This window comes from Mustela nivalis (genome assembly GCF_964662115.1).
Source record: "Mustela nivalis genome assembly, chromosome: 3".
Classification (NCBI taxonomy): domain Eukaryota; kingdom Metazoa; phylum Chordata; class Mammalia; order Carnivora; family Mustelidae; genus Mustela; species Mustela nivalis.
The window spans coordinates 171592121-171618712 of NC_139022.1; the positions used below are offsets into that span (position 1 = coordinate 171592121).

The 26592-nt window shown below is 40.0% G+C and overlaps 1 protein-coding gene across 1 annotated transcript in view; it reads left to right on the top strand.

Moving 5' to 3' along the window:
* Positions 1–26592, top strand: part of CTNND2 (catenin delta 2) — an 816172-nt gene that overhangs the window by 469685 nt on the left and 319895 nt on the right. Inside the window, exons 4-5 of the mRNA XM_082723384.1 lie at positions 21948–21982; positions 22373–22489. Coding sequence (XP_082579510.1) covers positions 21948–21982; positions 22373–22489 — 152 coding nt within the window. The remainder of the gene's footprint in view (positions 1–21947; positions 21983–22372; positions 22490–26592) is intronic.

Sequence of the window (26592 nt, forward strand, 5' to 3'; positions counted from 1 at the left end):
GAGTCCATTTGATTTCTTATGCAAAAAGTGGAGAGTTGCTGTCGTGAACACACAGGGCTCCCCAAACCCAGAGTTCAATAAAACAAACATAAGCAGCTTATGGCTCAGTCTTTGAAGGGCTAAAATACCTAATAATTCAGCCAGTTTTGCTCTTGCATACAATGACAAGTGCATTGTTGGGTTTTTAGGGTGCTTCAGTATTTCCAGTAGGCACTCCAGAACATTTCTTAAAAAGTGGTGGTTTTGGGGCGCCTGGGTGGCTCAGTGGGTTAAGCCACTGCCTTCGGCTCAGGTCATGATCTCAGGGTCCTGGGATCGAGTCCCGCATCAGGCTCTCTGCTCCACAGGGAGCCTGCTTCCTCCTCTCTCTCTCTGCCTGCCTCTCTGCCTACTTGTGATCTCTCTCTGTCAAATAAAAAAATAAAATCTTAAAAAAAAAAAAAGTGGTGGTTTTATTTTAAACTATTAAGAAAATATATGGCTTCAAATATGCATAGGTTTAGTGTGGTAGGCTAACCCGTATTTCTAGATATCCATCATTTCCAATTGTAATTTAACATTTGAAGTCATGAGTAATGACCTAAAATAAAATACAATGTCAATTAATTGAGGTGCTATAGGTATTTAATTTCTATTACTGTTATCTTTCAATTTATAAGAGAGTCGATACCAGGAAACTAAAAGGGTTTAAAAGCATTTGTGTCATTTTGGAAGCGTCCACAAAAAACACGTGAGATTTTGTCAAATTCTATTTTCTAAATAAAATAGCTTCTATTGTGATCTTTGATCTGAGATAAAGGGACAGATGGTTTACAAATGTTTCATTCTTTTCTGTGAACTCATCAAACCTAAGGCGAATTTAATGAACACTTTTGGAGAAGAACTGACCATTGCAATCTGCTGAATTCTAGATAAAGAAAAAGTAGGTATAGGGAAAAAAAATATTTTTTAAATGGTGTTCACAGTGAGTCACAAGGCCCTGTTAGTAAGTATGTTCTGTACAATCTGATTTTCTCTCTTCCAATAGAAATTGCATTTGTCACTTTTGACATTATACATCAGATTCTGGGTTTAGTCTTTCTCACTGAGGCATTGCTCTAATAAACATGCCTGACTGCAGAATATTTTCCTTTCCTTGATTACTTCCAGGGAGGGTGAGCTTTCTCACTCTCTAGAATAAAATTCAACTCAGATAGCTCTATATAGAAAGGTCTTTATAACAAGTGAATTTTTCTCCCATTCACCTGTTGTCTATTTGTCCTGTACCTACAAATCACTGGCAGTGTAAGAAGGGAACTGTGTCTTGGAAGTGTTTGGCTTCACTCAGGGAGCTAGGAAATGGGAACATTTCTCCCCCACTGAATTGGAGAGTAAGACCTGCTCTCCAGAGCAAACCTGGCCCAGAAAAAAAAGTCCTGTAAGAAATTCTTCCATCCTTGGGCCCCTGGGTGGCTCAGTGGGTTAAACCTCTGCCTTCGGCTCAGGTCATGATCCCAGGGTCCTGGGATCGAGCCCCACATCGGGCTCTCTGCTCAGCGGGGATCCTGCTTCCTCCTCCCTCTCTCTCTGCCTGCCTCCCTGCCTACTTGTGATCTCTGCCTGTCAAATAAATAAATAAAGTCTTAAAAAAAAAAAAAAAGAAATTCTTCCGTCCTTAAAGTTATTTGAATTACAAGACTTAAAAATTATAAGATCGATTGACCTTCTAGCTGAGTGTATGACCTGAAACCAATATTCACCCTATAAATACTGCAAAATCTGTGATGTGGGGTCACACAGTAATTCAATGCATACTCCTTCAATAGAATAGGCCGAACCAATAAAACAGCAGGCCAAATCTGGCTTGCTGCCTGTTTTTATAAATAAAGTTTTATGAGAACTCAGGCCTGTTAGTTCGGGTGTTGTCTTTAAAAGCTCCTGCACCTGTGTACCGCGGGTGAGTAACTGCGACAGAGACCTTACTGCCCACAAAGCCTAACACAGCTCCCATTTACAGAAGATGTTTGCTAGCCCCTAACTGGAAGATCAATCAATACAGGCATTCTTATCACACTGAGTAACTCAGATATTTCTGTATCATTTTAGTTGAGTATTGGAAAAAGACCATCTCAAGCATGTTGTCAGTTATCGATTGTGTATATGTGGTACCTGCACACGCTCTATGGTCTATACAGTTACCCAGTTAGAGCCGGTTATCTATGCTCCTTACTTGGGGAATTTGCTTTTTCCAATCACGTGTACGGACAACATTTTTGAGCCAGGAATATGGAATGCATTCTTTCCCCAGTTGCTACTGCTCTAGGTCTTGTTTTCCAGCATTTCATGGGGGGGTGGGGGGAGCAGGGGAGAGACAAACTAAACACACAGGGCACCTGGGAGGCTCAGTCAGTTAAGTGTCTGATTCTTGATTTCTGCTCAGGTCATGATCTCAGGGTCGTGAGATTAAGTCCCATGTCGGGGAGCCTGCTTGAGATACGAGAAAGAAAGAGAGAGAGAGTGAGAGAAAGCAAGACAGGAAGAAAGAGAAAGAGAAAGGGAGGGAGGCAGGAAAAGGAAGGACGGAAGGAAGAAAAGAAGAGAGAGAGAGAGAAGGAAGGAAAAGAAAAAGCTAAACAGAAAAGTTGGAAGAATTTTACGGTGAATGTCCGTATACCCACCATCTACCTCCACCAACAGTTTGATCCACTTGATTAATCACATATGAATTAATCTCTGGGCCACTCCAGGGTAAGCTATTTGCTATATAACAAATACTGTTTGTTACATGACGAATGTTATTTGTTGATGCATTTCAAAAACAAGTCACAGACATCAATACACGGCCATCCCAGAAACTTCAACCTGCCTATCAATAACTAGACTTTGATATTTTCCCCCAGTTCCTACTTTTCCCCTTTGAAGTAAAACGTTCATATGAGGAAATGCACAAATCTCAAATGCACGATTCAATAAGGTTTAATAAAGGAAAAAAGTGGGTAACCCAAGCCTCCAACAAGATAAAGACATTGCCCGTCACCCAGGAAGCTGCTCCGTGCACCTTCCCTGCAAACCTCACCCCTGCTCTCTCATAGGCAACTATTGTTGTTTTGGGTTTTTCCTACCATACACTAGTTTTGCCTACTTGAGAATTCCATATTAAATGGAACCAAGGGTATGTGTCATTTGCTGTTTTTTTTTTTTTTAAACATGAAGCTTTCAGATTCATCCTGCTTTTGAATATATGAATAGTGTTTTTGTTCACCATTTAGCAGCATTCTTTGTATAAATATGACACAGATTACTTATCCATTCTCCTCTTGGTGAGCATTTGGGTTCTTTCAGTTTGGGGCTATTATTAAAAAGCTGACAAGAACATTCTCGTACAAGTCTTTTTGTAATATGTATGTTTTGTATTTCTGGGGAAGATATCCAGGATTGATATCACCGGATCATTGGGTTGGTGTTTGTTTGGTTTTGTAAGAAGCTGCCTGAGTTGCAGGAGTCACACGCTCACCCAACTGAGCCAAACAGGCGCCCCCAAATATCACCATTTAGTCTAAATTATGCTCCCCACCCCCATCCCAGCTTTTCACCACACCCCTGCAAGGGAAGAAACATTTCTCTGGCCGAATTACATTCTGCAGAGCTTAGCTATAGTGTTTTCTAGAAAAGTTTAACTGACTTAAATAAGTTATTGATTTTTATTTTTCTTTCATCTTTAGTTCCTGTTAGAAATCTGTCATGTCCATATTCCCATGGGATTCTCCTCCATTCTCCCATTCAGTTCTCTCTCATCATTTCTTGCAAGATCAGGCTCAAATCACGTTTCTACCCAGGTATCTTTCTTGTGAATTTCACTTCATTTTTTAACAAAGTCTTTGCCATCTTATGCCCAGTGTATCTTAGCTTGTAACACTCTGTGTTACCTACTCTGAATTTATAGTTTTATACATCATTTCCATGGCAAAGTGTATTTTTTCTCAACGTCACAGGCCCTAAACATTTCACTTCTTTAAGAATCTCAATTCCAGAAACTCATGGTTTGGAGCATAATAGGTGTGTATTCACTTTAATTCACTAAGGAATGAAATAAAATAGAAGATCAATTTACTCCAGGATATAACCAAGCGGGTAGTTAAAGGTTTCACCCTGTGTTTCTTTTTTCAATATTTATTTATTTTAGAGAGAGTGGGAGAGGGAGAGAGAGCACAAGTGAGCTGGAGGGAAGGGCAGAGGCGGAGAGAGAGAATCCTGAAGTAGATTTCCCATTGAGCACAGAGCCAGGCTCAGGCTCAATTCCAGACCCCCCAAGAGCATGACTTGAGCTGAAATTTACAAAGCATCGTTTTAATGATTCTGCTGCATTTTCATGGTCTCAGCAGGTCATGGCCAGTCCAGAATCAAGGAAAAGGGTAGAAAGCGACCCCCCCTTCTCAGTGAATGAAGTGGCAGAATTTGTGGGTAACTGTGCTCCTCACATGCATTCCTGACATAAGTATATCTAGTTTAACTTGCTAGACTTGTTTAATGAGGATTAGCTGTTAACACGGGTGCTGCTGGGTATCAGTCCAAGAGCTAAGAGCTTGCCCTCTCTATGGACTTACAGTGCTTTTCAACGTGAATTCTCTTCGAGAGCTCTTTGTCATTTTACCTCAGCCTGCAGAGCGCAAGATTGGGGGAGGCGAGCAGTGTACACACTTTCCACCAAAAGAGGGCTCAGAAAGAGAAAAAGAAATTCTGCAAAAACTCTCTGAAATGACGTAACGTCCGTAAAGAAGAGCTGCCTAATACTGTTTTATGTTACATAAAGCTGTTTCTACTGACCAATTCTCCAAAGGCAGTGTATATTTATTACTATTTTTTCAAATAATGAGGATATCTTTCAAGGACCCAGGCACGTTCAACTGTTCAATCCCCGTGAAATACACAGCCCAAATTTAGGACATGACAGGGTGCAGTTCTTGAGTGGTTCTCTGGAAAGGAAAAGAAAAGTATGACCCCTCTACTTACTTCATTTTATTTTTCTAATTTTTGAAAGTTTTTTATTTAAATTCCAGTTAATTAACATACAGTGCTCTATTAGTTTCAGGTGTACAGTCTAGTGCTTCAGCACTTCCTTGTGTCACCTGCTGTTTATCACCAGTACCCTCCTTCTGCCCCGTCACCCATGTCACCCATTATCCCCACCCACCTCCTCTCTGGTGACCATCTGTTTGTTCTCTAGAGTTCAGAGTCTATTTCTTTCTTTTTTTTTTTTTTTAATTTATTTGACAGAGAGAGAGATCAAGATCACAAGTAGGCAGAGAGGCAAGCAGAGAGAGAGGGGGAAGCAGGCTCCCCACTGAGCAGGGAGCCCGATGTGGGGCTTGATCCCAGGACCCTGAGATCATGACCTGAGCCGAAGGCAGAGGCTTAACCCACTGAGCCACCCAGGTGCCCCCAGAGTCCATTTTTTGATTTGTTTCTTTCTGGGTTTTTTTTCCCCCTTTACTAGTTTTGTTTTTTTTCAAATTCCACATATGAGTGAAATCATATGACATCTGTCTTTCTCAAGCGTGCTACTCTGTAGCTCTTTCCATGCCGTTACAAATGGCCAGATGTCATTCTAAAATTTCCACTTTCCTATCTTATGCCTAGGGTAAAATACGGGCATTTCTGTTCTCTGTTCTCTGACACAGAATACTTTCTTAACTTCCAAATTCGGACAGAAAGAAAGTTTTTACTGTCGGTGTCATGGTGGGGCATGTCTGTGAATGCGTGTGTGTATATGGGTGTGCCTGTGTACTTATGTTAATGGGAGAGGAGGTCTGAGTCGTTGATGGCAAAATAAAGAAAAATGGTTTTGTTAGTTTTTTAAATTGATGTTCTGAATCTGGCTTGTCCAGTCACTTTGGGGAAAAGAAAGTCATTTCCCAGGATAGTGCATTAATTAAATAAAATTCTAAGTTTGGGAGAATTTGATTTTTGGTATTTTCTTAAATGTTGAATGTCAAAAAAGAGGAAAAGGAATATGATTTTTTTTCTTGTTTTGACTTTCAGCCTGTATGAAAAAAAATCACACCGCCCTTACTTAAACTATTTTTAACTACTTAAACAATAAAGCAAGAGAAAATGGTGCCTGAGTGGCTCAGTCGGTTAAGCATCCAACTCCTGATTTCAGCTCAGGTTAAGATCTCAGGGTTGTGAGTTTGAGCCCCCGCCACCGCTGTCCAACTCCACGCTGGGCATGGAGACTGCTTAAGATTCTCTCTATCTGAAAGACAATTATCATATGATCTCCTTGACATGAGGAAGTTGAGAGGCAACGTGGAGGGTGGGGGGGGTCGGAAAAGAATAAATGAAACAAGATGGGATCGGGAGGGAGACAAACCATAAGAGCCTCTTAATCTCACAAAACAAACTTATTTGTTTGTGGGTTGCCCCAGGGGAGGGGGATCAGCAGAAGGGGGTGGGGCTGTGGACCTTGGGGAAGGTATGTGCTATGGTGAGTGCTGTGAAATGTGTAAACCTGGCAATTCACAAACCTGTACCTCTAGGGCTAATAATACATTATATGCTAATTAAAAATTTTAAAAAAAAAAGGATTGTCTCTATCCCTCTGCCCTGCCCTCTCCTCATGCTCTGAGTACACGTGCTCTCCTCTCTCAAAAAGAAAAAGAAAAAAAAATTAAAACAAAGCAAGAGAAATATGTCTTCCCTGACTCTGGGAGGAATGAGTTTATTATATTTTATCCTCCATCCCAACATTTTACTTCTTTTTGTGTTTTTTTATATTAACTCATATTAGTAAAAAAAAAAAAAAAAAGTCACTTTACTTTTCAGTAGTGAATATGCAGATAAACACCAATTACAAATATTAAAAAATTACATTTGTTTTTGTAGTTCTTTCTTTTTGAATAGGAGAAGAAAATGCAGAAAATCTCTACTCTGATTGGGTATAATTTTCCTCTGCATTGACAATGACCCGCAAGGGGGTGATAACCCATTTTTCTGGACTCTCATCCTTACACTTTTTTTTTTTTTAAGATTTTATTTATCTACGTATTCATGCATTCATTCAAGTCATTCATTAGAGAGAGAGAAAGTGGAGAGAGAGTGCACAGGGGGAGAGCCCAGGGGAGGAGAAAAGAGCAAGAATCCCAAGCAGACTCCACGGCGAGCAGTGGGCGCGATCTCCCGATCCTGAGATCATTACCTGAGCGGAAACCAAGAGACAGACATTTAACCAACAAAGCCACCAGATGCCCTGCTTCATTCACCTTTTTAAGGCTTTTGGAAAAATCGATACAAAATGCCAATGTCTAGTTTCTGTGTTGCATTTTCTGCGAGAGGGGCTCATTAGAGTAATTTATCAGGGGCTCCTGTGACTTAGAAATGGGTCCCATAGAGGCTAAACCAACACCACCAACTCATTTCATTTAGACCATTAAGCACATTAGGTGATGAAGATTTTGTCAGTTCCTCTCTAGCCGGATTAAACCAACAAATTAGAAATGAAGGATGTCCTCACTGCCTGTGAATTTCCTGATCTTCTCCGGCAAGGCTCCCTCTGGAGTCCTGATTTGCCCTATTGCCTTAAACCAACATGTAGCCTCCGAAGCAGGACAGAGACATAGTCATGACAACTGCCCTGATGAGTTCTGATTTATCTGTGTATAATTGTCCCCAATTAGAAACCACTAGGAACACATCATAGAACATTTATAAATGAAAACAGTGTTTTATTTAGCAGGAAGCTTGAGTGAATGAAATATGATCACAGGCTTAATTAAGAAGAGGAAAATTAGTTTGCTCAAGTCCATAGGATGAACAGAATTTAACAATTAAGAAAAGGATTATTACACAGTGGTATAAGATGTAGTGCTACTTGAAAATATAGATTTTTCCTAACCCTCCAGAGGAATAATTTTGCCCGTTGCAGCCTTCTCTTGAATCCAGATATATACTGAACTTAAGAAAAAAAAATGGTAGTATGTAAATTTAGGTATATACAAATATAATGAAAGCTTCATTTTTCAGAAAGACATGCTTTGATAATTTCATACATAGGGTAACTGACAGCAGCTGATTAGTGCTAGTGTTTATTCCAGTCGTGGTCGTACAAATCGAAACACTCACTCAGGAGATTATTTTATTCCTCTGATGTTTTATGTTAGAAGTATAATAAAAGTGTTTTAGTCCCTTTTCTTCACTATGCCTTTCTAAAGAAGAGAAAATTCAGTGAAACAAATAAAAGGACACTCAGAATCTGAAGTGGAAGTCTTGACTTGTACTAACTGTGTTGATCTTCATTCACAAACAAATGTTTGATGAACGCTAGGAGCTTTATACTGTGGAATACAGAGATGAATCCTGTTTGGTTTCTTATCCTCAGGGAGCTTGCAGTCTAGCGAGGTATTAAAAGCAAGTCATTGGGGGTGCCTGGGTGGCTCAGTCAGTTAAGTGTCTGCCTTCAGCACAGGTCATGATCCCAGGGGTCCTGGGATCGAGCCCCATGTCAGGCTCTCTGCTCAGCGGGGAGTCTGCTTCTCCCTATACCCCTCCCCCCTTGCTCTCTCTCTCTCAAATAAATAAATAGTCATTGTAGTGCGTTTTGATGAGGGGTAAGGCTGCTCTGGGATCTGAGATGATGTAGAACCTCAGTCAGCCTGGACATCTAATGCAGGTAGCTGAGGATGGGTCCTCAGAGTGGGTCAGGGGAGTCCTCACAGACCAAGCAGTTAATGCAGAGAAGCCTGAGTTTCAGGCAATGGGAAACCCTGAAGGCTTTTGAACTAGGGATTTCCACGATCCACTTTCTGCTTAAGGATGTGATTTCAGAGGGCGCCTGGGTGGCTCAGTGGGTTAAGCCGCTGCCTTCGGCTCGGGTCATGATCTCAGGGTCCTGGGATCGAGTCCCGCATCGGGCTCTCTGCTCAGCGGGGAGCCTGCTTCCTCCTCTCTCTGCCTGCCTCTCTGCCTACTTGTGATCTCTCTCTGTCAAATAAATAAATAAAATCTTTAAAAAAAAAAAGGATGTGATTTCAGAGACATGGTGGATAACTGACGGGATCAAGAGAAGACAGCAGGCGTAGAATGGGAAAGAATTAGTTGGGTGGAGTGAACTGAGGGAGAGAGAGCAAAGGACTCGTTGATATTCTCTTTGTGCCTAGGACTTTCACGGGTGTTTTCATTTAATCCCCATAATAGCAGTTGGCGGTAGCTCATGTTAAAGCCGGTTATATAATCTGCAACAATCAGTCAGAATGAAAACACGGAGGTTATTGTTTAAAAATCAGGGGGTGGACTGCCATTAAAAGTACTAAAAAGATATGAAAGCTTTTTCCTTTCTCCCATGCATTCTCTCTCTCTCTCTCTCTCTCTCTCTCTTTCCCTCCCCACCCCGTGTCCTGATGTGTTTAATTTACTATGTAATGTCATTCTAAGTAAAGAAAAATTAAAAATTTAAACTATTGGCACAGATTTTACCGTTTATCTCTATATTAGAGCAGTGCCAGATTTATATGCAAAGATGGGAGCGCTGAATTTGTATGCAGAATCACTGAAATGATACAATTACTATTTCATAGCCCATAGATGCATACGTACTTCGTTCTTAGCAGATCAGTGGAAACACCACACAAATTTACCTGTTTTTTGTTTTTTTTTTTTTTTCCCACTTTTCAGTATACACACATTCTACCAACATTGTCTTACTGAACAGTAAGGAAGGACTGAGAGGAAATAGAACTCTGGGTTGCCCTATCTTTTCCTTTCCTTTTCAGTCATCATTTTCAGCATAAATAGTTGGCAGACATAGGAGAGTAGCGTGAGTAAGAAAGGATGTGATAGGGTTCCGTGATTGTACGTGGTTCTTAGAACATCATTGCCTTCTTCTTTCAAAGCAAGTTCTGGTTGGAAGAGTGAGCATGGCCTTTTCAGGCAGTCAGCATGCCTGCTTACTCTGTCATAACCATAAAATGCTTACCTGGGACTCACCTTGAGTCTTATGTAGTTCCCACAACACGTCATGGGTCCCATAGGACATTACAAGCAGTTTGTGAATGAGACAGCCCAGAGCAGAATGACACACACGTTGTGCATGTCCACTCCACTCATGCACATGTTCCAAATGTTCCACTGGCAAAACACGGGGCCCCTCTGAGTGTGGGATGGTTGTAATCTGGGACCACGGCAAGGTCTTCCGCCCATGAAGCCCACCCTGGTAATGTTATCTCAGAACCTAGGAGGAGACTGAGGATACAGAGGGGTGTGACTCTGCGTGTTCCCCTCGGGCTGTGGGGAATCTGTGGTGGTAATGAAAAAGTTAGTGATATTTGTAAAGAAGAGTATGGCAGACTTTATTCGAGGTGGGGGGCTGCTACAGTGGGGTTTGCAGTAGGGGGAAAAGATGCACCCAACTCCGAATACTACAGGGAAAAATAGGAAATTTAAAGCCAAGGAGCAGGGCGGGGGTCAGAGGATGGAAAGTTACTCAGAGGAACCATCAGGAACAAGCGGGGGCAGGGGGATTCTGCCTACCTGACTTAACAAGATTCATGCTGAAGGCAAGCTAGGTGAGCAGACATCACCTGGGGAACGGTAGAGGCTGGATGGAGGGCCGTCAGACATCAAGCGTGGGGGTTTCTGGTTAATCTGACTCAGCAGGATTCTTGCTAGAACTAGGCTCTGCAAGGAAGGATGTAAGAACCCATGACGGAACCTAGTCCTAAAGAGAGCTCACAGGAGCCTGACTGAAGTCTGATCAAGGAAAAAATGGTTGTCGGTTGTCGATGGGACGCTACACCTACCCTTCAGGCACAGAACTCTTCTTGGCTCCAGGAAAGAGAACACAACAGCTCCAACGATAGCAGCCGTAAAGGGAGCGGGTTTCAAGACACCTTTACATGGGGAGCATGGATAGGTAGATGCTAAGGACCTCAAAAACTATTTGCGGGAGGAAAACGCTTTAAAATGTCTTAAGAACATTAATAGATATTCCAATTCATGGGTTTTAAACCGGTTTTATACGTTTGGCAGGCAGTACAATTGTTTCGTGAGCTCTCACGTTGAAATGCTCATTCTTTCTTAAAAAGAAGACTCAGGACAAATAAAGGCGCCCTGTGGCAGGAAGATGGGGAGAAGATACGGAGGCCGATCCAGCATTTCGGTCTCAAGCATCAGATAGTAAGTGCTGGAAAGAAGGCAACTCTTAATGTATGATTCCCCCCACCACCACCACCATAAATATGGAGAGCAGCACACAGAGGTAACCAAGGAAACCAATTTTCAGGAGTCGGGATAGCGGGTAGGGGGTTGCGGAAGCAGATTGGCGCTGGGGCGGCTCCCCTGTGAATTAGCAGGAGGAGCGGGAACGTGTCTGCCAGGTGCAAGCCTAACTTTAATGAACACGTTTGCAGAGAGCCAATGAATTGTATCAGACGTCTCTTGGACTCACATAGAATGCACTCAGACTTGTATTTTGCTCTAGTATTGTAAGCCAAAAGTACTATTTTTAATTTTCCCCCAAAACATATGGCAGTGGAAGCGAACACAGGGTCCTGATGAGCAGGGAGCTTGGATATAATGGATGAATTTTCATTCAGAAGCAGCACCATCCCTTCCCTCTGATTGGCAGTGGGCAGGATGATTGTGATATTCTGCGCCAGGGATAATGCCTTCATTCACAGAACAAAGCAGAAAAGAGCCCAGGGCAGAGTCGCTTGAGTTCTGCCTACCCAGAATGAAGAACAAAAAGGATAATCAGAAGTTTGCCGTGGTTTCTTTCCTTTTTTTTTCCCTTATTTCTTCCTCCTGTCTTTGTTTCTTCCTTCCGTTCCCTTTACTCCACTCTTCCCAATGTTCTTTGAATTCTGGTTTAATGATTCATGGGAATAAATGAATGGCATATTGCATGTAGAGAAGACAGTTCAGGGAAGAGAAAAGAAAGCATACCAAACCCTACCCTACTATTTTTTTTAACTTTTTTATTTTGAAAGGATTATAGAGTCATGGGTAATCACAAAATGAAATACACAGGGACATATCCTGTAACTTCCCAGTTCCCACAGCATCAATGGTGTGACTGTGGAATACAATATCACAACCAGGACACTGACATTCAATCCTGTATTTCCTCCGTGTTAATTACCTGCATTCGTGTGTGTGTGTGTGTGTGTGTGTGTGTGTGTGTGGTTCAGTGCAGCCTGATCCCATCGAAGCTTTGTGTAAGCACCACCACGAAATGGAGGGTGATTCCAGCACCATAAGTCTTCCTCTTACCCTTTGGAGTCACACCCACACTCACCCTCCAGCCCAGAACCCTGGCAACCACTGATCTAGTCTTTAGTTCTATAATTTTGCTATTCCAAGAATGTTTTTTTCTCTTTTTCACTCAGCAGAATTCCCTTCATATCCCTCCACACTGCTGTTAATACATCTATCAGTAATCCATTTCTTTTTATCGCTGCCTCCTCCTCCTTGGTATGGATGTATTAGCTTGGTCAGCCATTCACCTGTCGTAGAACACTTGCTTGTTTCTAGTTGGGGCATTTATGAATAAACTATCGGCCTTTGTGTACCCATTACACGTTTGAACTGAACTTCGAATGGCTTCAAAACCCACTGCTGCTCATAGGAAGTGAAAGCTCCAGAATGCCTTGAGAGTTGTTCATGAACATTACATGGTTTCTGCTTCATGAGGACACTGAAATTGAAACTTATTTTTACAAATCATCTGTTGTTACTCGAAGACAGAAAACAAAAGATTCAGACTTCTCTTTTCTGTGAAAGAGGCAATGGTTATTTGCATAAATTTCCATTAAATACCTAAGAGGTGTTAGCTTCTCTTATAATAATAAAATCGTATCACTTTCAGTCAAATTCAATACCCAAGGTTTGACATATCTGCAATAGACAACACACCTATGAAGAAGGAAGGCTGAAGAAAATCAGGGCATTTTATTTATGTATTTTTTAAAGATCTTATTTCTTTATTTGACAGAAAGAGAGCACAAGCAGGGGGAATGGCAGGCAGAAGAGGGAGAAGCAGCCTCCTCAATGAGCAGGGAGCCAAATGTGGGGCTCCCTCCCATGGTCCTGGATTATGACCTGAGTCTAAGGCAGATGCTTAACTGACTGAGCCACCCAGGCACCCCAAATCATTGAATTTTAGAGGAACAGAGGAGTGAGGGACGTCCCCCCACACACAATCTCATACAGGACCCCAAGAAGCTAAGAAAACATAAACTTGACCCCTCCTATTGTCCAGAGATGTCCCCAATGCTAAGGAGCTCCTTTCATGGATCGGAGCTCCAAGTCAGAGATAATTTTGGAAGATTGAATGGAAAGACTAAATTTTGGAACACCTGAGAACTTTCATATACGTACCTTATCTTCTTCTCCTGCCTACAGAATCAGTTATTAATGATCAAAGTGCAAAATGGCCCCTGAGCTCTCTGTTCATTCTCAGGCTCCGGAAACGAAGCCCTGAGATTCACCAAAGATCGAGCCGTGGGCTGTGGCAACGTGTAATTCAATAGAGGTATACACTTAGCACATAAACTGCATAAATGATTCAGTTTCTGGTAGTTTGGAAGACATTTCCAAATATTACAAGGTCTCAGAGTTATTTAATTAATAGTGTCCCTGGTCATCTACAGGGACATTTACTACCCCCCGGTTTATGGAATGCTCACAGACAAAAGTATTCTGATAACTTTATTGTCTGACATGGCTGGCATTCAGAAACTTTGCTTCAACTCCTTCAACATTCTCATGTGCTAGGGTAAGCATTTAAAAAGCTATCTAACTCAGGCATGAGAAATCTCCCAGAAAAACCACAGAGGGGAAGCATATAACGCGAGAATTTTCTAGTTTATAATTTACCAATTGTTCCTTCTTCTGAGATAGAACTCCATACACAATCAGTCTCTTGTGGCATAACTACAATTTACTCCAAAACTAGAAAAGCATGCGAAGAAGAGAAACTTGAAAGTACGCCTTTCCCACGGCGAGAGCTTGACTTTGTGTAGATAGCGCGTTTAGGGTGTTGAGCCGAGGGCTGATTCTTTGCAGTTGCCAGAAACTGTTAGTGCGTATTTTTGAAGGAATTAAAACAAAACAATCCTCGGTCGTTCCCTGTTGTGTGGCTCTGGCTGGCCAGTGCACAAACCTGACCTTGTCGCGGAACTCTGTGATAAACGTTGAGACCCCGTGGGTCCTGGCTCCGGCACGGGAGCCTCTCTGGGTTGTTCCCATCATTTGTTAGTCCCCAACTCCAGCAAAATTAACTTAGGAATGTGAATTTCCCCTGCCTCAAACTAAGAAGAAATTAATAATAGCCATTTGGGTCTGATTTATTTTCTTCCAAGGTTTTGAAAATAACAAATGGACTTTCAGGGTTTTTTGTGGGGTTTTTTTTTGTTTTGTTTTCTTTTCTTTTATTTTTAACTGTGGCAAATACAGGACCAAGTGCCCGCAGAGAAATTCAGTACAGGGCTGACGGGCAAAATTATGTGAATCGAAATTAAGTGAATCATCTTTCCGTGGAAATCAGAGACTGCCTTTTTTCTTTACAGTGTTAGTGTAGGGGAAAAAAAAAAAGAAAAGGTGGACAATTTAAATTGTGCAAAGCTTACCATGCACTGGTGTGATGGTATTTATTGGTCCTCAGCCCGGACAAGTTGAATTTCATGTGATGGACCTATCGAACGTTCAGTTCCTAGTTGACTGTGCTCCTAGCCTTCTGCTCTGCATGTGATACTGGAAGCTTCCTTTTTATTTATATTAATGCCTCCTATGCTCCCGCACTGTGCTGTGGGTTTTACGTACGTGAGTTTTCATAAGCTCCCTATGGGAAAGTCTAGTAAATCTCCATTTTATAAATGGGAAAACTGAGGCTTAAAGAGATTGAGTGCCATGCTCCAGGTCCTATGCACCTGTACGCAGAAATGCCGTAAACACACTCTTTCATGGGAGGGTTCTCCCAGCTTTGAGTACTTGTCCCCCCCACCCCCATCGGACTAGAGTTTCGAGGAGCTGACACTGCGTTCCCTGTTCCGTACACTCAAAGCCACCTCGGGCACTCATCAAGAATGTGTGATGACTTTGTTTCCCTTTTCTCCAGGACTGGCTGTGACTGACAGCCTGGGCATAGATGCCACCATGCCTGGGTATCTTCTTAAGGCCCACTGTTCCCTTTCCCTGTGTCTGTCCCCCATTCCAACCTTCCCATGACAGACTGCGGTGGCTCCAAAAGATAAAATAATTTACAATTTATTTTAATATAGTAAAATTTTTTTAGTTCATTTTTAATGTGGATTAAATAACCTACAGGTAAGTCATAACCTACAAGCCATAAACACCACTCTAACGATATGTAAAATTCCATATTTGCTCAAGATCTGCCAGACCCTGTTCACCTGATAAATACATCACTTGATACAAACTAATTTATTGAACTCTCCTGGTTTGGGAGCTCTGTGGCCCTCTGGCTATCTGTTGTAGCCCTATAAACATTTTTATAATAGCTGTAAAATATATTTCTAATGAGAGTAGGTAAAGCAGAAAGAGGCTGTAAGATCTAAGAAAGAAATCAACATGCCAGTTGCATGGCGGAGAGATTAGGACATTCATTTGGAATATACCACGATACAGATAGCGACCACGAGGCAGTAGACTGAAGAGAAATCAGTCGCTCAGGAAATTCTGGGGGAAGCAGAGTTACTCACCAAGCCTGACAAATATGGTCTGGGTACAGTGCACTGAGCTAAAAAGGCAGCAGCTGCCAACCACCCACGTCCTCGGGCTACCCCTTCTCAACGGTCTCACCAAATACGTGACATTTCCGCAGTAATGGGGAATTTGGACCAAGGATATTCTGTCTTGCAAACCAGTGTCCTTCTTGTGATGTGTCTGCATGCAAAACTGTATACAAGGAAGTATTTTACAGTAGAGTATAATTTTAGGTCACTCAGACATCGTAAACGGAAGGCCGTAGGTTCCTGCAGGCTAAATATTAGTTCTGAAACCATTCCCTTCACGCTAGATTCTCTGGCTTCTGTTTTAGGTACATTGCTTAACTTGAAAGAAAACCAACAACAAAACCCTCATAGCTCCTTACCTTTATTTCATTTTTAATCAAATTGTGAGCAATGATAGGCCACATGCCACAGTGTAGGGACTGATGCTCTCTGGGCATCGGAATGCTGAAAAAGGAAATCAGGAAAGATATTTGCACCGGTTCATGACAGACGGTCAAGCTCTGGGACTGCGTGGCTTCGTGTCTTTTCCTGACATGAAGCGAATTCTCTGAACGATCATCTGTTTGTTTATTTATTTATTTATTAGACGTAGCCTGGAGGTGGATGTGGAGACTGTCCTGCTGGAGACGATGAGGGTGAAAATCACTTCTCGAGGATCTCAGAGGTTATGCTTTGGTTTGAACTAGTTTTTCCCCAACATCATACCCGCAGAATTTGAAAGTTACTGGTTGCTTGCTTGAAATGTTTGAGCTCATATCAACATAGCAAACGTGATCCTGTCACTTTTATCGCCTGAAAAATGGAGAGAAAAAAATTTGAGCTCTAAATCCTTTCTTTCCCTCTATTATTTGGACTTAACCTCTTTCAGATTTTGTTTTTCTTTTTGGCATTATTTGAATTTCAACTGTGAGTGATTCTAACAGCGATGGGAATATTGTGTAGAACTGAGTTACAAGGAGTTACCTAAGCATTTAACTAAACATTTAACTAAGCATTTAACTAAACATAAATGTAAGAATCATGATGGTTTCCTATTCCAAGGACCTAAGGCATTCCTAAATGAATGTTAATGTTTTCCCTGATTTTTCATGAGGCAAAACATGAAGGATAAAAGAGAAATTCCCTTTAGAAGAAATTCTCTTTCTTCCTTAGAGCTACCCTCATAATGAATTTTGGTGTATCGTTTTAATCTGTATTTATATGATTTCCCTTGATGATAGATAGTTGAAAAACTAGTTTAAGCTAAAAAAAAAAATTTTTGTGTGTATATATATATATATATGTATATATATATATATGTATATGTGTGTTTGTGTATACATATGTGTGTATCTATACAATATTGTTTAGTCAGTGTTTTTAAAATTCACATGATTGGAATCAGGCAATACATGTGTGAAATTTGCATTTTCCACTCTATATTTTGCTTTTGAGACCTATATTGATACATTATGGTTTTGGCTAATTTAACTGCTGAATAGTGTTGATCCCATATATATGTTTTATAGGCATGCAATCATATTATTTTATTTGTCCATTCCCCATTACTGATCTCTTAGGTTGTTGCCATGGTTTTGCTACTGCCAACACGTGGGCATGCACTGACTTGTCCAGGTGTCCTGAGCATAGGGGTATGTGTTTCCATGGAAACTCTGCCAACAAGCAGAATTACCGAGTGACCCGGCCTCTGCATATACGTCATTACCAACTATTGACTCATTGGTCACTCAAGTGACTGATTTACTCTTTCACGTGCAATGTGTGAGAGTTCTTATTCGCCCACATCCTTTCCAACACAGAATACTGTCCGACTTTCTTATTGTTTGAGGCCTGTGGAAAATAAAGAATTGCTGTCTGTGTAGTTTATATTCTTTCGATAGGTAATAGGTTTAAGTATCTTTTAATGTGTTCAGTGACCATTGCTTATTGATTTTTATCTTCTATGCATCTGTATGCTATATGTAAATTTATGCATCTCTCTTCTATTTGACCTTTAATCTTTATCTTAAAATGATCTGTAGGAGTTATTTTAATGTTCCCTAAGCTAACCCTCTGTAAGTTACATGCATTGCAAATGTCTTCTCCCGGAACATGGCAAGTTTTTTCAACTTGGTTTGTGGTTTTACGTTTATTTTTTTTGTTTTCATCACATAGGAGCTTAATTTTGATGTCACCAGATGTATGAATAGAATGGTAGTTTCAAATGCAGCCTCTAGAACAGGACATCCAGGGTCATAATCCCGCGTCCACTGCTTCCTGCAGGTCGGACCCCCCACCAAGTTCTTGAACATCTTTTTATTTCAGTTTCATTAGCTATATAATGAGAAAGCAGTATATCTGTCTCAGAATATTGCCTGGTTTAGACTGAGAACAATCTAAGTGTTAGCTATCAGGATTTGCACTTTAAAAAAAAAAAGATTTAATTTATTTACTTAGAGAGCAAGTGAGAGAGAGAAAGCATGAACAAGGAGGGGGGAGAGACAGAGGAAGAGGGAGAAGCAGGCTCCCCACTGAGCAGGGAACCTGATGGGGGCCTCGATCTCAGGACCCCGAGATCATGACCTGAGCCAAAGGCACACACGTAACCAACTGAGCCACCCAGGTGCCCAGGAGTTGTGCACAGGTGCCCCAGGATTTGTGCTTTTAATATATTATATTTATTAAATATATTTAATATATTTATATTTAATATAACTCTTCCCTAGCACTACTGATTTACCCACATATATATGTATATGTTTAAAAGTTAAAAGTTAGGTAGTCTTTGTTATAAATATGCATTTTATTCATAATAATTGGGTTCTGGAAATTGTACATAGTTATGTTTAAATACATACTGACTACTCTAAATTATATCTCTACTTTATTAAATTTAATTCTTTACAGATTACTTCTATTTCAAGAAACAGCATTCTGATAGCAAAGCAAATTTTATTTTCTAAAATGTAACATGCATAGAAGTTACAGCTGCTTCAAAAATAACTTTTACATTATACTAAATTGAACAATACAATTGGGAGAAAGTTCACCATGAGTAATTCCTAAACAGCTGAAATAAGAATGTGTGGGATATAGGCATAGTCTGTGTTTATCGGATGAGTAGATAGTTTGTTTGCTTTTTTAAAAATCATCCATCCAAAAGCAGTTTTTAAAAGAAGGAATCAAATGTATAAGATATACAATTGCACAGATTCCCCTAACAGAGTGAATAAAGCATGCACTTAATGGAAATAAAATCCAAACCGGGTTTCTCTTGGGACTTCTATTTTCTCTGATCAGTCATACTTTTAATGCATTTTAACTGTGCTAAAGGAATCAGGAAACCTTTTAAATGATTAATGCTCTTTATCTGGCCAAAAGGAAGGTTCCTATGCTTTGAGAGGCTAGTTTCATAGTCACTGGGAATGGCCTTCTTTCAGTCGTGATACAAAATATCTCTTCTTGTTTCTGTTGCATCATAAAATTGAAACACTTTTGAAAGAGATGAGCAAAAAAGTAAATATTATATAAAACTGGGATGTGTAGTCTTACACATAAAATCACCCATTATTGCGGACGAGCAGATACATCTCACAAGATGACTAAAAGCTGTCACACCACCTTATTTGTGTGAGAGTGACCCCAGACACTCTCTCCCTACGCAACACTGTGGAAATGGAAGGCAGAGAAGCAAGAAATACCTTACAGCTTCAAATCCTGCCACAGTTCTGTATTACTCAGTGTGACATTCAGTCTACAGAAACAAACCCCCCTCCAGCTCAAGAGTTTTCACACAACAGTGCTTTATTTCTCACTCCTGCTGTGCCTTCCCGGGGCTGGCAGGCGTCTTCCTCCCTCCTACTCAGGGACCCATCTCAGCGGGGATCCGGAGAGAAAGAGAGCGGGAGGCTCTCACGCCTGCCCTTCTGTGCTTGGGGCAGGAAGTGGCACTTGTCACTTCCTCTCACAGGCCTTAACATGGCCCCTCTGCGCGCACCGGGCATGAAGTGCGCTCTTCCATGTGCCAGAAAGGAGAGGAGTGGCGAGTGCAGCGTCTTCCGTTGACTTCCTCTTGTGGCTTGAGGTGGAAAGTCACTGGAGTGTGTCCCCCTCCATGCCTTTTTATGGTGAGCTAGGAGCATGAGCTTTGCAGTGGGACAGGTTCATTTAAGTCGCTGTTGAGCAACTTGGGATCCATGTGGTCAAATCATTCAACACCAATAACCCTGTATCCGCCATCTGTCAGAAGAGCATTGTGGTTGACGGGAGTTAGTGGAGCCAAGGTATACAGTCCGTCCTTTGTGAAGGGCTGTGCTGGCCAAAGGAGTGTAGCAGCTTAGAGACAGTAGTGAATCCTGGAGGGTGGAAGGAGCGACCATTTGTATCGTATCAGAAAACTATTATATCAGTTTCCCAGGGCTGCCATAACAAATTACCACAGCTGAGTGGCTTAAAACAACAACAACAACAACAACAACAATGTAGTCTCCCAGTGTTGGAGGCTGGGAGTTCAAAATCAAGGTGTCAGCAGGGCTGTGTTCCCTGTGAAGGTTCGGGAGGAGGGGAGGAGCATTCCTTATTTCTTCCAGGTTCTGATGGCTCTAGAAATTCTTTGATGGTTCCAGCCATGTCTTGGCTTATAGATGCAGAACTCCAATCTCTGTTTCTACTTTCCTATAACCTTCTCTTCTGTGTCTTTCTCCATTTCTATCTCTTAGAAGGACAGCTATCATGGGATCTGGGATGATCTCATCTGAAGATCTTTAACTTAATTACACCTGCAAATAGGATTTTTCCAATAAGTAGCCACACACGGTTTCCAGAGATTTAATGTGATCCTGTCTTTTGGGGGTGAGAGGCACCATTCAGCCTACTACGAATATGAAAGCATTTTCTATTCCTGTTTAAAATGCCTCTTACTAACCGACCGTGCATGCAATTCTTAAAATATTGACTTTAGGATTACATTTCTGCTTTAAGTGTGAAACTTTGTAGTTCTATATTATCACTATGTAACTCATACCTTTTTGATACAAGAAGAAGTTACGATGGATTGAATTTGTAAAGTCATCATTTCATGTATCAGTCCTGTCTATAGTTTTCACCATGGTGAAACCATTTCCCAGTTTGCTAAAATGGATTGGTTGAGGAGAAAGATACCCTGTAAAAGTCACTTGTCCCTTAAAGGATGATCCTTGTGTTCGTGTATATCAGTCATAACTTTTTCAAACACTGATTTATTCCAGAATTCCCTTTTCCTTGTCCCTCTGTAAATGTATTCAGAAGCCGTCTCTGAGGTAGAGATTAAAGGTCTCAAATCCACTTGCTGTTGTGGAACTGATGAGCTATTCACAGAAGCTCTTGATCAGAGTAAAGGTTTCAGTGAAATGAGTGTAGAAAATCATTCTCAAAATGATACCTGTCTGGACTTCTTACCAATTATTGACATATGAAAAGGGGGCATGTGGAAAGTATTTGTATATATAATGAAAGAGTCATGCATATTTAGAAATTTTAAATTTATTTATTTATTTAATAAATCATTCAAAAGTTACCTACGTCGTCTCCATAGATGAACCCTGGGTAGTGTCTTTGGCGTATCATGTATATGAACCACCCTTTCTACCTATGTCATTGTATCAGATGTGTTGGTAAAGTGAGATTTGGGGAACTGTATATTCACTGGGTGGTAAAGTGTTAAAATGTTTAAATTACCTCACTTAAACTAATAATCCGCTGAAAGGAACTGCTCGTGCGACATGTCTGGAAAAAGGTATACATTTCTCATCTCTTCTTTGTAATGAACAAGGAGGCTATATCATTCCCAGACTATCTGACAATGTCTACAGGAAACTAGTCAGCCTCATATTTTAAAGTAACTAAAATTGGGTAGAACAGCATAACAGCATTTGAGAGAAGCTATTGTAAGGGATGAGTAGAATAGGTTGGGCTTTGTGGGAAAAAAAAAAAAAAGGGTGGGGGGAAGCTAGCTACTCTCTGAAAATTACAGAATGGTGTCCGTTTATAACATGCTAGTACCTGTGATAAAAGAGATATATATTAATGGATTAAAGTTAAGATTGCATCAGAACAGAATCTCTTTTCTCAGTAAAGATTAATAATTAAGTAATTAACAAAAGTCACGCCTTGGAGCTAGTAGTGTATTATTACTCTAATGCACTTCAGTGTCTTGAAGGCCTTGGTTTCTAACCAGTGCATTATACCTGTGTATTCTCTTTTTTACAGTTCAGCAGAAGAGCAGTTTCACTGGCAGTCACAAGGTAAGGCACGGTTCTTTGATGAAACTTACACTTATTTCTACATTGTGTCTTTATTGATTGATTTCCTTGTGAACTTTAGGAAAAGACTGATAAAAATGGACACGATAACCCCACAACACTAAAATTAAATGATGTTGTGATAGCTCATGATTTCCAAGAGTTAAGTTCTCTAAATTCCCTAGAAACTTTTATGTTTTTCCTGAATACATGGAATTACCTGGCCTTGGCTTTTGCTACTGGTCAACCGGGAATTACAGTGTGAAATGTAATGAGGACTTCACGGAGGAAATGTTTTTGGTTATGATACTTTTTGTTATTAAATAGTAGCCTAAAGCTTTACGAATAACAATATCGTGTGTTCATTCATCACTTTAAAATACTGTATTTCAGATGGTCAAAAAGACATCGAAGACGAGCTTACAACAGGTCTTGAGCTGGTGGACTCCTGTATCCGATCACTGCAGGAATCAGGAATACTTGACCCACAGGATTATTCAACAGGTGAAAGTAAGTCAAGGGATAATTATGCTTGAAGACAATTAAAATATAAGAATGTTCTTTATTCTCGTATAATTGACACACTGAGTCATATCTAATGGGACCTCAGCCTGTGTTTATACTTGTTTTATTCATTTCATTCCACTTTCCCCTAATTCCTCCCCACATTACCCCACCCCAATTCACATTAATTACGGGCTCTCTTAAATCAGTAATTGGCTCCTAGATCTCTCACCAATTACTGACATAATGGTGATTCTCACCAATACTCTGATCTCCTTTTTGGCATGTTTCGAGACTATCACCGTATATTTGTTTAATCAATACAGTGTCTGCTTTAAAATTAACCACGAATGCATTAGTTACACAGATCATTTTTGGTAGAGATCTTAACAGTATGACAATTATATAACAAAATAGAAGAACTCAATATAATATATGCAGTACTAAATACTTAGTATTATGCTATATTTCTATATGTGGCCATCTTGCATTGCATATTAACCTCGGCAGAATATTTTAAAATTTATTCATCTCCTCCTAATCATATATTTTTCAACCATAGTGGTTGAGGCATAGGAATAAAAGTGCTATGAATTGAAACGAGCTTCACTTTAATAAATCATAAAATTCTCTTGACTTAGTTTAATAAAATCCCTCAAAAAGCCAAAAATTAAATCATTAAAACATATATTACCCCAATCATTTCCTACACCAGAACTCATTGGAGCATTTTATTTCTTCATTTAAAAAAATAAAATTTCCTTGAATACCCACCAAGGTTTGTTATTTAAAAGGAAGATGTAAGAATAATATAACATTCTGGTCTTGAAACCATTAAATTTACACATTAATTCACTTTCTCTATGACTTTTATAATACCACTACTCTTAGGATAACATCATTTTGAGTATCTAACTGTATTTAAACCTATAGGTGTTCCCTCAATAAAACTCCTAAAATAAGATGCATGATTTGTAAGTATCCTTGTCCTCTGCATTTTATATTTAAAAATGTAGAATTATTATTTATCTTTCAGAGTCAATAAATATGTCTCCTTTTAGGGGTAGGTGCAGTTAGAGTTATACTTAATTAATATACTTAATATACTTAATTAATAATAATAATATAATAATATACACACATACTCACTTTGTTCAAGTAAAGAAAGCAAAGGTCAAATAAAATGTGCCTTGGGAGCAGGGGTGATATCAGATATTACATTTTTCCTATAATAATAGATAAGCATATTCTATTGTGAGTTTAGGAGAGGGGATAAGCTTCAATACCCAGAAGGTACAGAAAAAAGAAGGAAAAAGTAAAATAAGAGACAAATCAGTTAATATGGAAGGAACAAATAGATGAGCACGCTCAATTCTTTGAAAAGGATAAAAAGGCAAGTTTGTAATAAACAAAGATAAAATAATTATGTTTATAAGGGACACACTCGTATTAATGAAATAAATGTTGAAGTTACAGGAGCAAAGTCGCAACAGCAAATACCACAAACACGAACTGGGACTGGGAAGAATTTGTGAGATGAAGTGGAATTTAATGCAGAAGCCCTAAGCAGGGTCCAAAAAGAATTATTTAAGTGAAAATGTCTTAACTTTTAAAGACACACTAAAAAGTGAACATGATGTACCAAACAATATAGTGTCTGGATATTAGAAAAAAAAATTTGAGAATGAAAGGAGAAATCGGTTAAAAAAAAAATTCTGTTGTGAACATGTCATGCACATGTCTCAGAATCAGACAGAATACTAGAAGAAAAAGATGCATAAAATTGAAATAAATAATTAACAAACCAATGTAACAGATATATTTAAAAAGTTAGGGGTGCCTGGGTGGCTCAGTGGGTTAAGCATCTGCCTTCAGCTCAGGTCTCGATCTCAGGGTCCTGGGATCGAGCCCTGCATCAGGCTCTCTGCTCAGCGGGGCTCTCTGCTTCCCCCTCCCTCTCTGCCTGCCTCTCTGCCTACTTGTGATCTCTGTCTGTCAAATAAATAAATAAGATCTTTAAAAAAATAAAAAGTTAAATCCACTGAATGATAATATATATTTGTTATACAGGAGATACTTATTTATTTTTTGAAGATTTTATTTATTTATTTGATAGAGAGAGACACAGCAAGAGGGGGGACACAGGCAGGGGAAGTGGGAGAGGGTGAAGAAGGCTTCCTGCCAAGCAGAGAGCCTGATGTGGGGCTCAATCGCAGGACCCTGGGATCATGACTTGAGTCCAAGGCAGATGCTTAAGGACTGAGCCACACAGGTGTGCCCCAGGGGGTGTCTATAAAACCTGATCAGCTATTGGGCAGTAAAGAGAATCCTAAAAATTGAAAACTGTAGAGAGGCCGCGTTCTGTAATAATAGTCCAGTAAAAGGAAAGGTAAATAAAATGGTAAAATATATTCACATTGAAATTAAGAAACATAATTTTGGATCTACTGAATCAAAATAGCAATAAAACAGAAAACTACATGCTATTTAAAAAGCAAATTAAGTAGCAATATTTAATCATGAAAACATAAGGGTATGGGGAAAAAACTGCCCTCAGAATAAATCTTAACTTTATTATTAAAAATAAAGACAAGGTAAAGGAATGTTGTACTCGTTGGGGGAAAACCTTAAAAATAGCTAAATAAGTCAAAAGAAGCTAGGAAGATGGGAATAATAAAAGCAATGTGGAGGGGCGCCTGGGTGGCTCAGTGGGTTAAGGCTCTGCCTTTGTCTCAGGTCATGATCTCAGGGACCTGGGATGGAGCCCTGCATCGGGCTCTCTGCTCAGCATGGAGCCTGCTTCCCCCTCCCTCTCTCTGCCTGCCTCTGTGCCTACTTGTGATCTCTGTCTGTCAAATAAATAAATAAAATCTTTTAAAAAACAAATTAAATAAAAATTTAAAAAATAAGAGTAATGTGGAGATAAAGCAAAAGAATAGAAGAGATAAATATAAGGAGAAAAGGAATAAATCTATGAACTTTTAAATAACTTCAAATCAACTAATAATCCTGAGCTTTCCTAATTGAGACACTGTGCTATGCATGAGAGACATGGAATGAATTTTTAGTGTACAGTTTTGTTTTCCTGTAATACATGTTCAAAAATTATTTACAAAAGACATACCTTTGTTACAGGAACATTAAATACTCCAGTAGGGTAGTTTTTTTTGTTTTTTGTTTTTTGGTTCTTGGTTGTTTTTTTTTTTTTTTTTGGAGTGTATTTGGCAACTGTTGAATTTTTGTCTTTTGGAAAGATTAGTTAATTCGTTTTATTATGTACTGGGTTATCTTTTTGACGGATTTTAGCTGATTGTTTTTCTTGTAGGCCCCTGCCTCCTCCTTTGAGATAAGAAAAATAACAAAGCAAACAAAACAAAAAACAGGTGATAAAATCACCACCCACAAATTTTATGCCAAAGGATCTAAACCACAGTGAGATGCGGAATGTTGTTATTCTTACGATACCTTTGTTCTTAACATTTTCAGGGTCACTTTGAATCTGAACTAATTGAGTAAAATTTAGGAGGTTCATTTAAAAATACTGCGTGGAGAAGTATCATTTCAGGGATCAATTATGACTAATTTTAATTGTTTAGATGGTCATAAAATGAAAGTCTCAATTGCTTTTGTATTTGTACCCAGTTGGCAAATAGAGTCTACTCAAAAGAGTTACCCCGAAAAGATGTTAATTCCGGGGCTATTGACAAAGGGGTGGGCAAGATTAAGGGAAGAGACATGTCTGGGGAGGTCCTCGGGTCGCAGCCACAGAAGGAAGCCCTTACCACCGTTGGTCCTGAAGGAAAAGTCCAGGGTATAGTCCAGGCAGAGCGAAGAGGCAGGCAGGAGCAGAAGAGGAAGTGTCCCAACCTGTCCTCCCACCTTCTGATGCCATCATGCCCCTTCTTGCCCAAATTCAATCTTAAACCAAAGAGCAGGGGACCCCATGAGACAGTGTATGTGGAGACAAGGTCAGAGAAGACTGTGGGGAGCAAAGCAAATAATCAGCACAGCTTCCCATTAAGCAGTGGAACAGCAGACCATGTTGACGCTCTTGTTGTATCAACTGAACACATAGGTAGTGACTTTCTGACACATCTCATATAATGAGT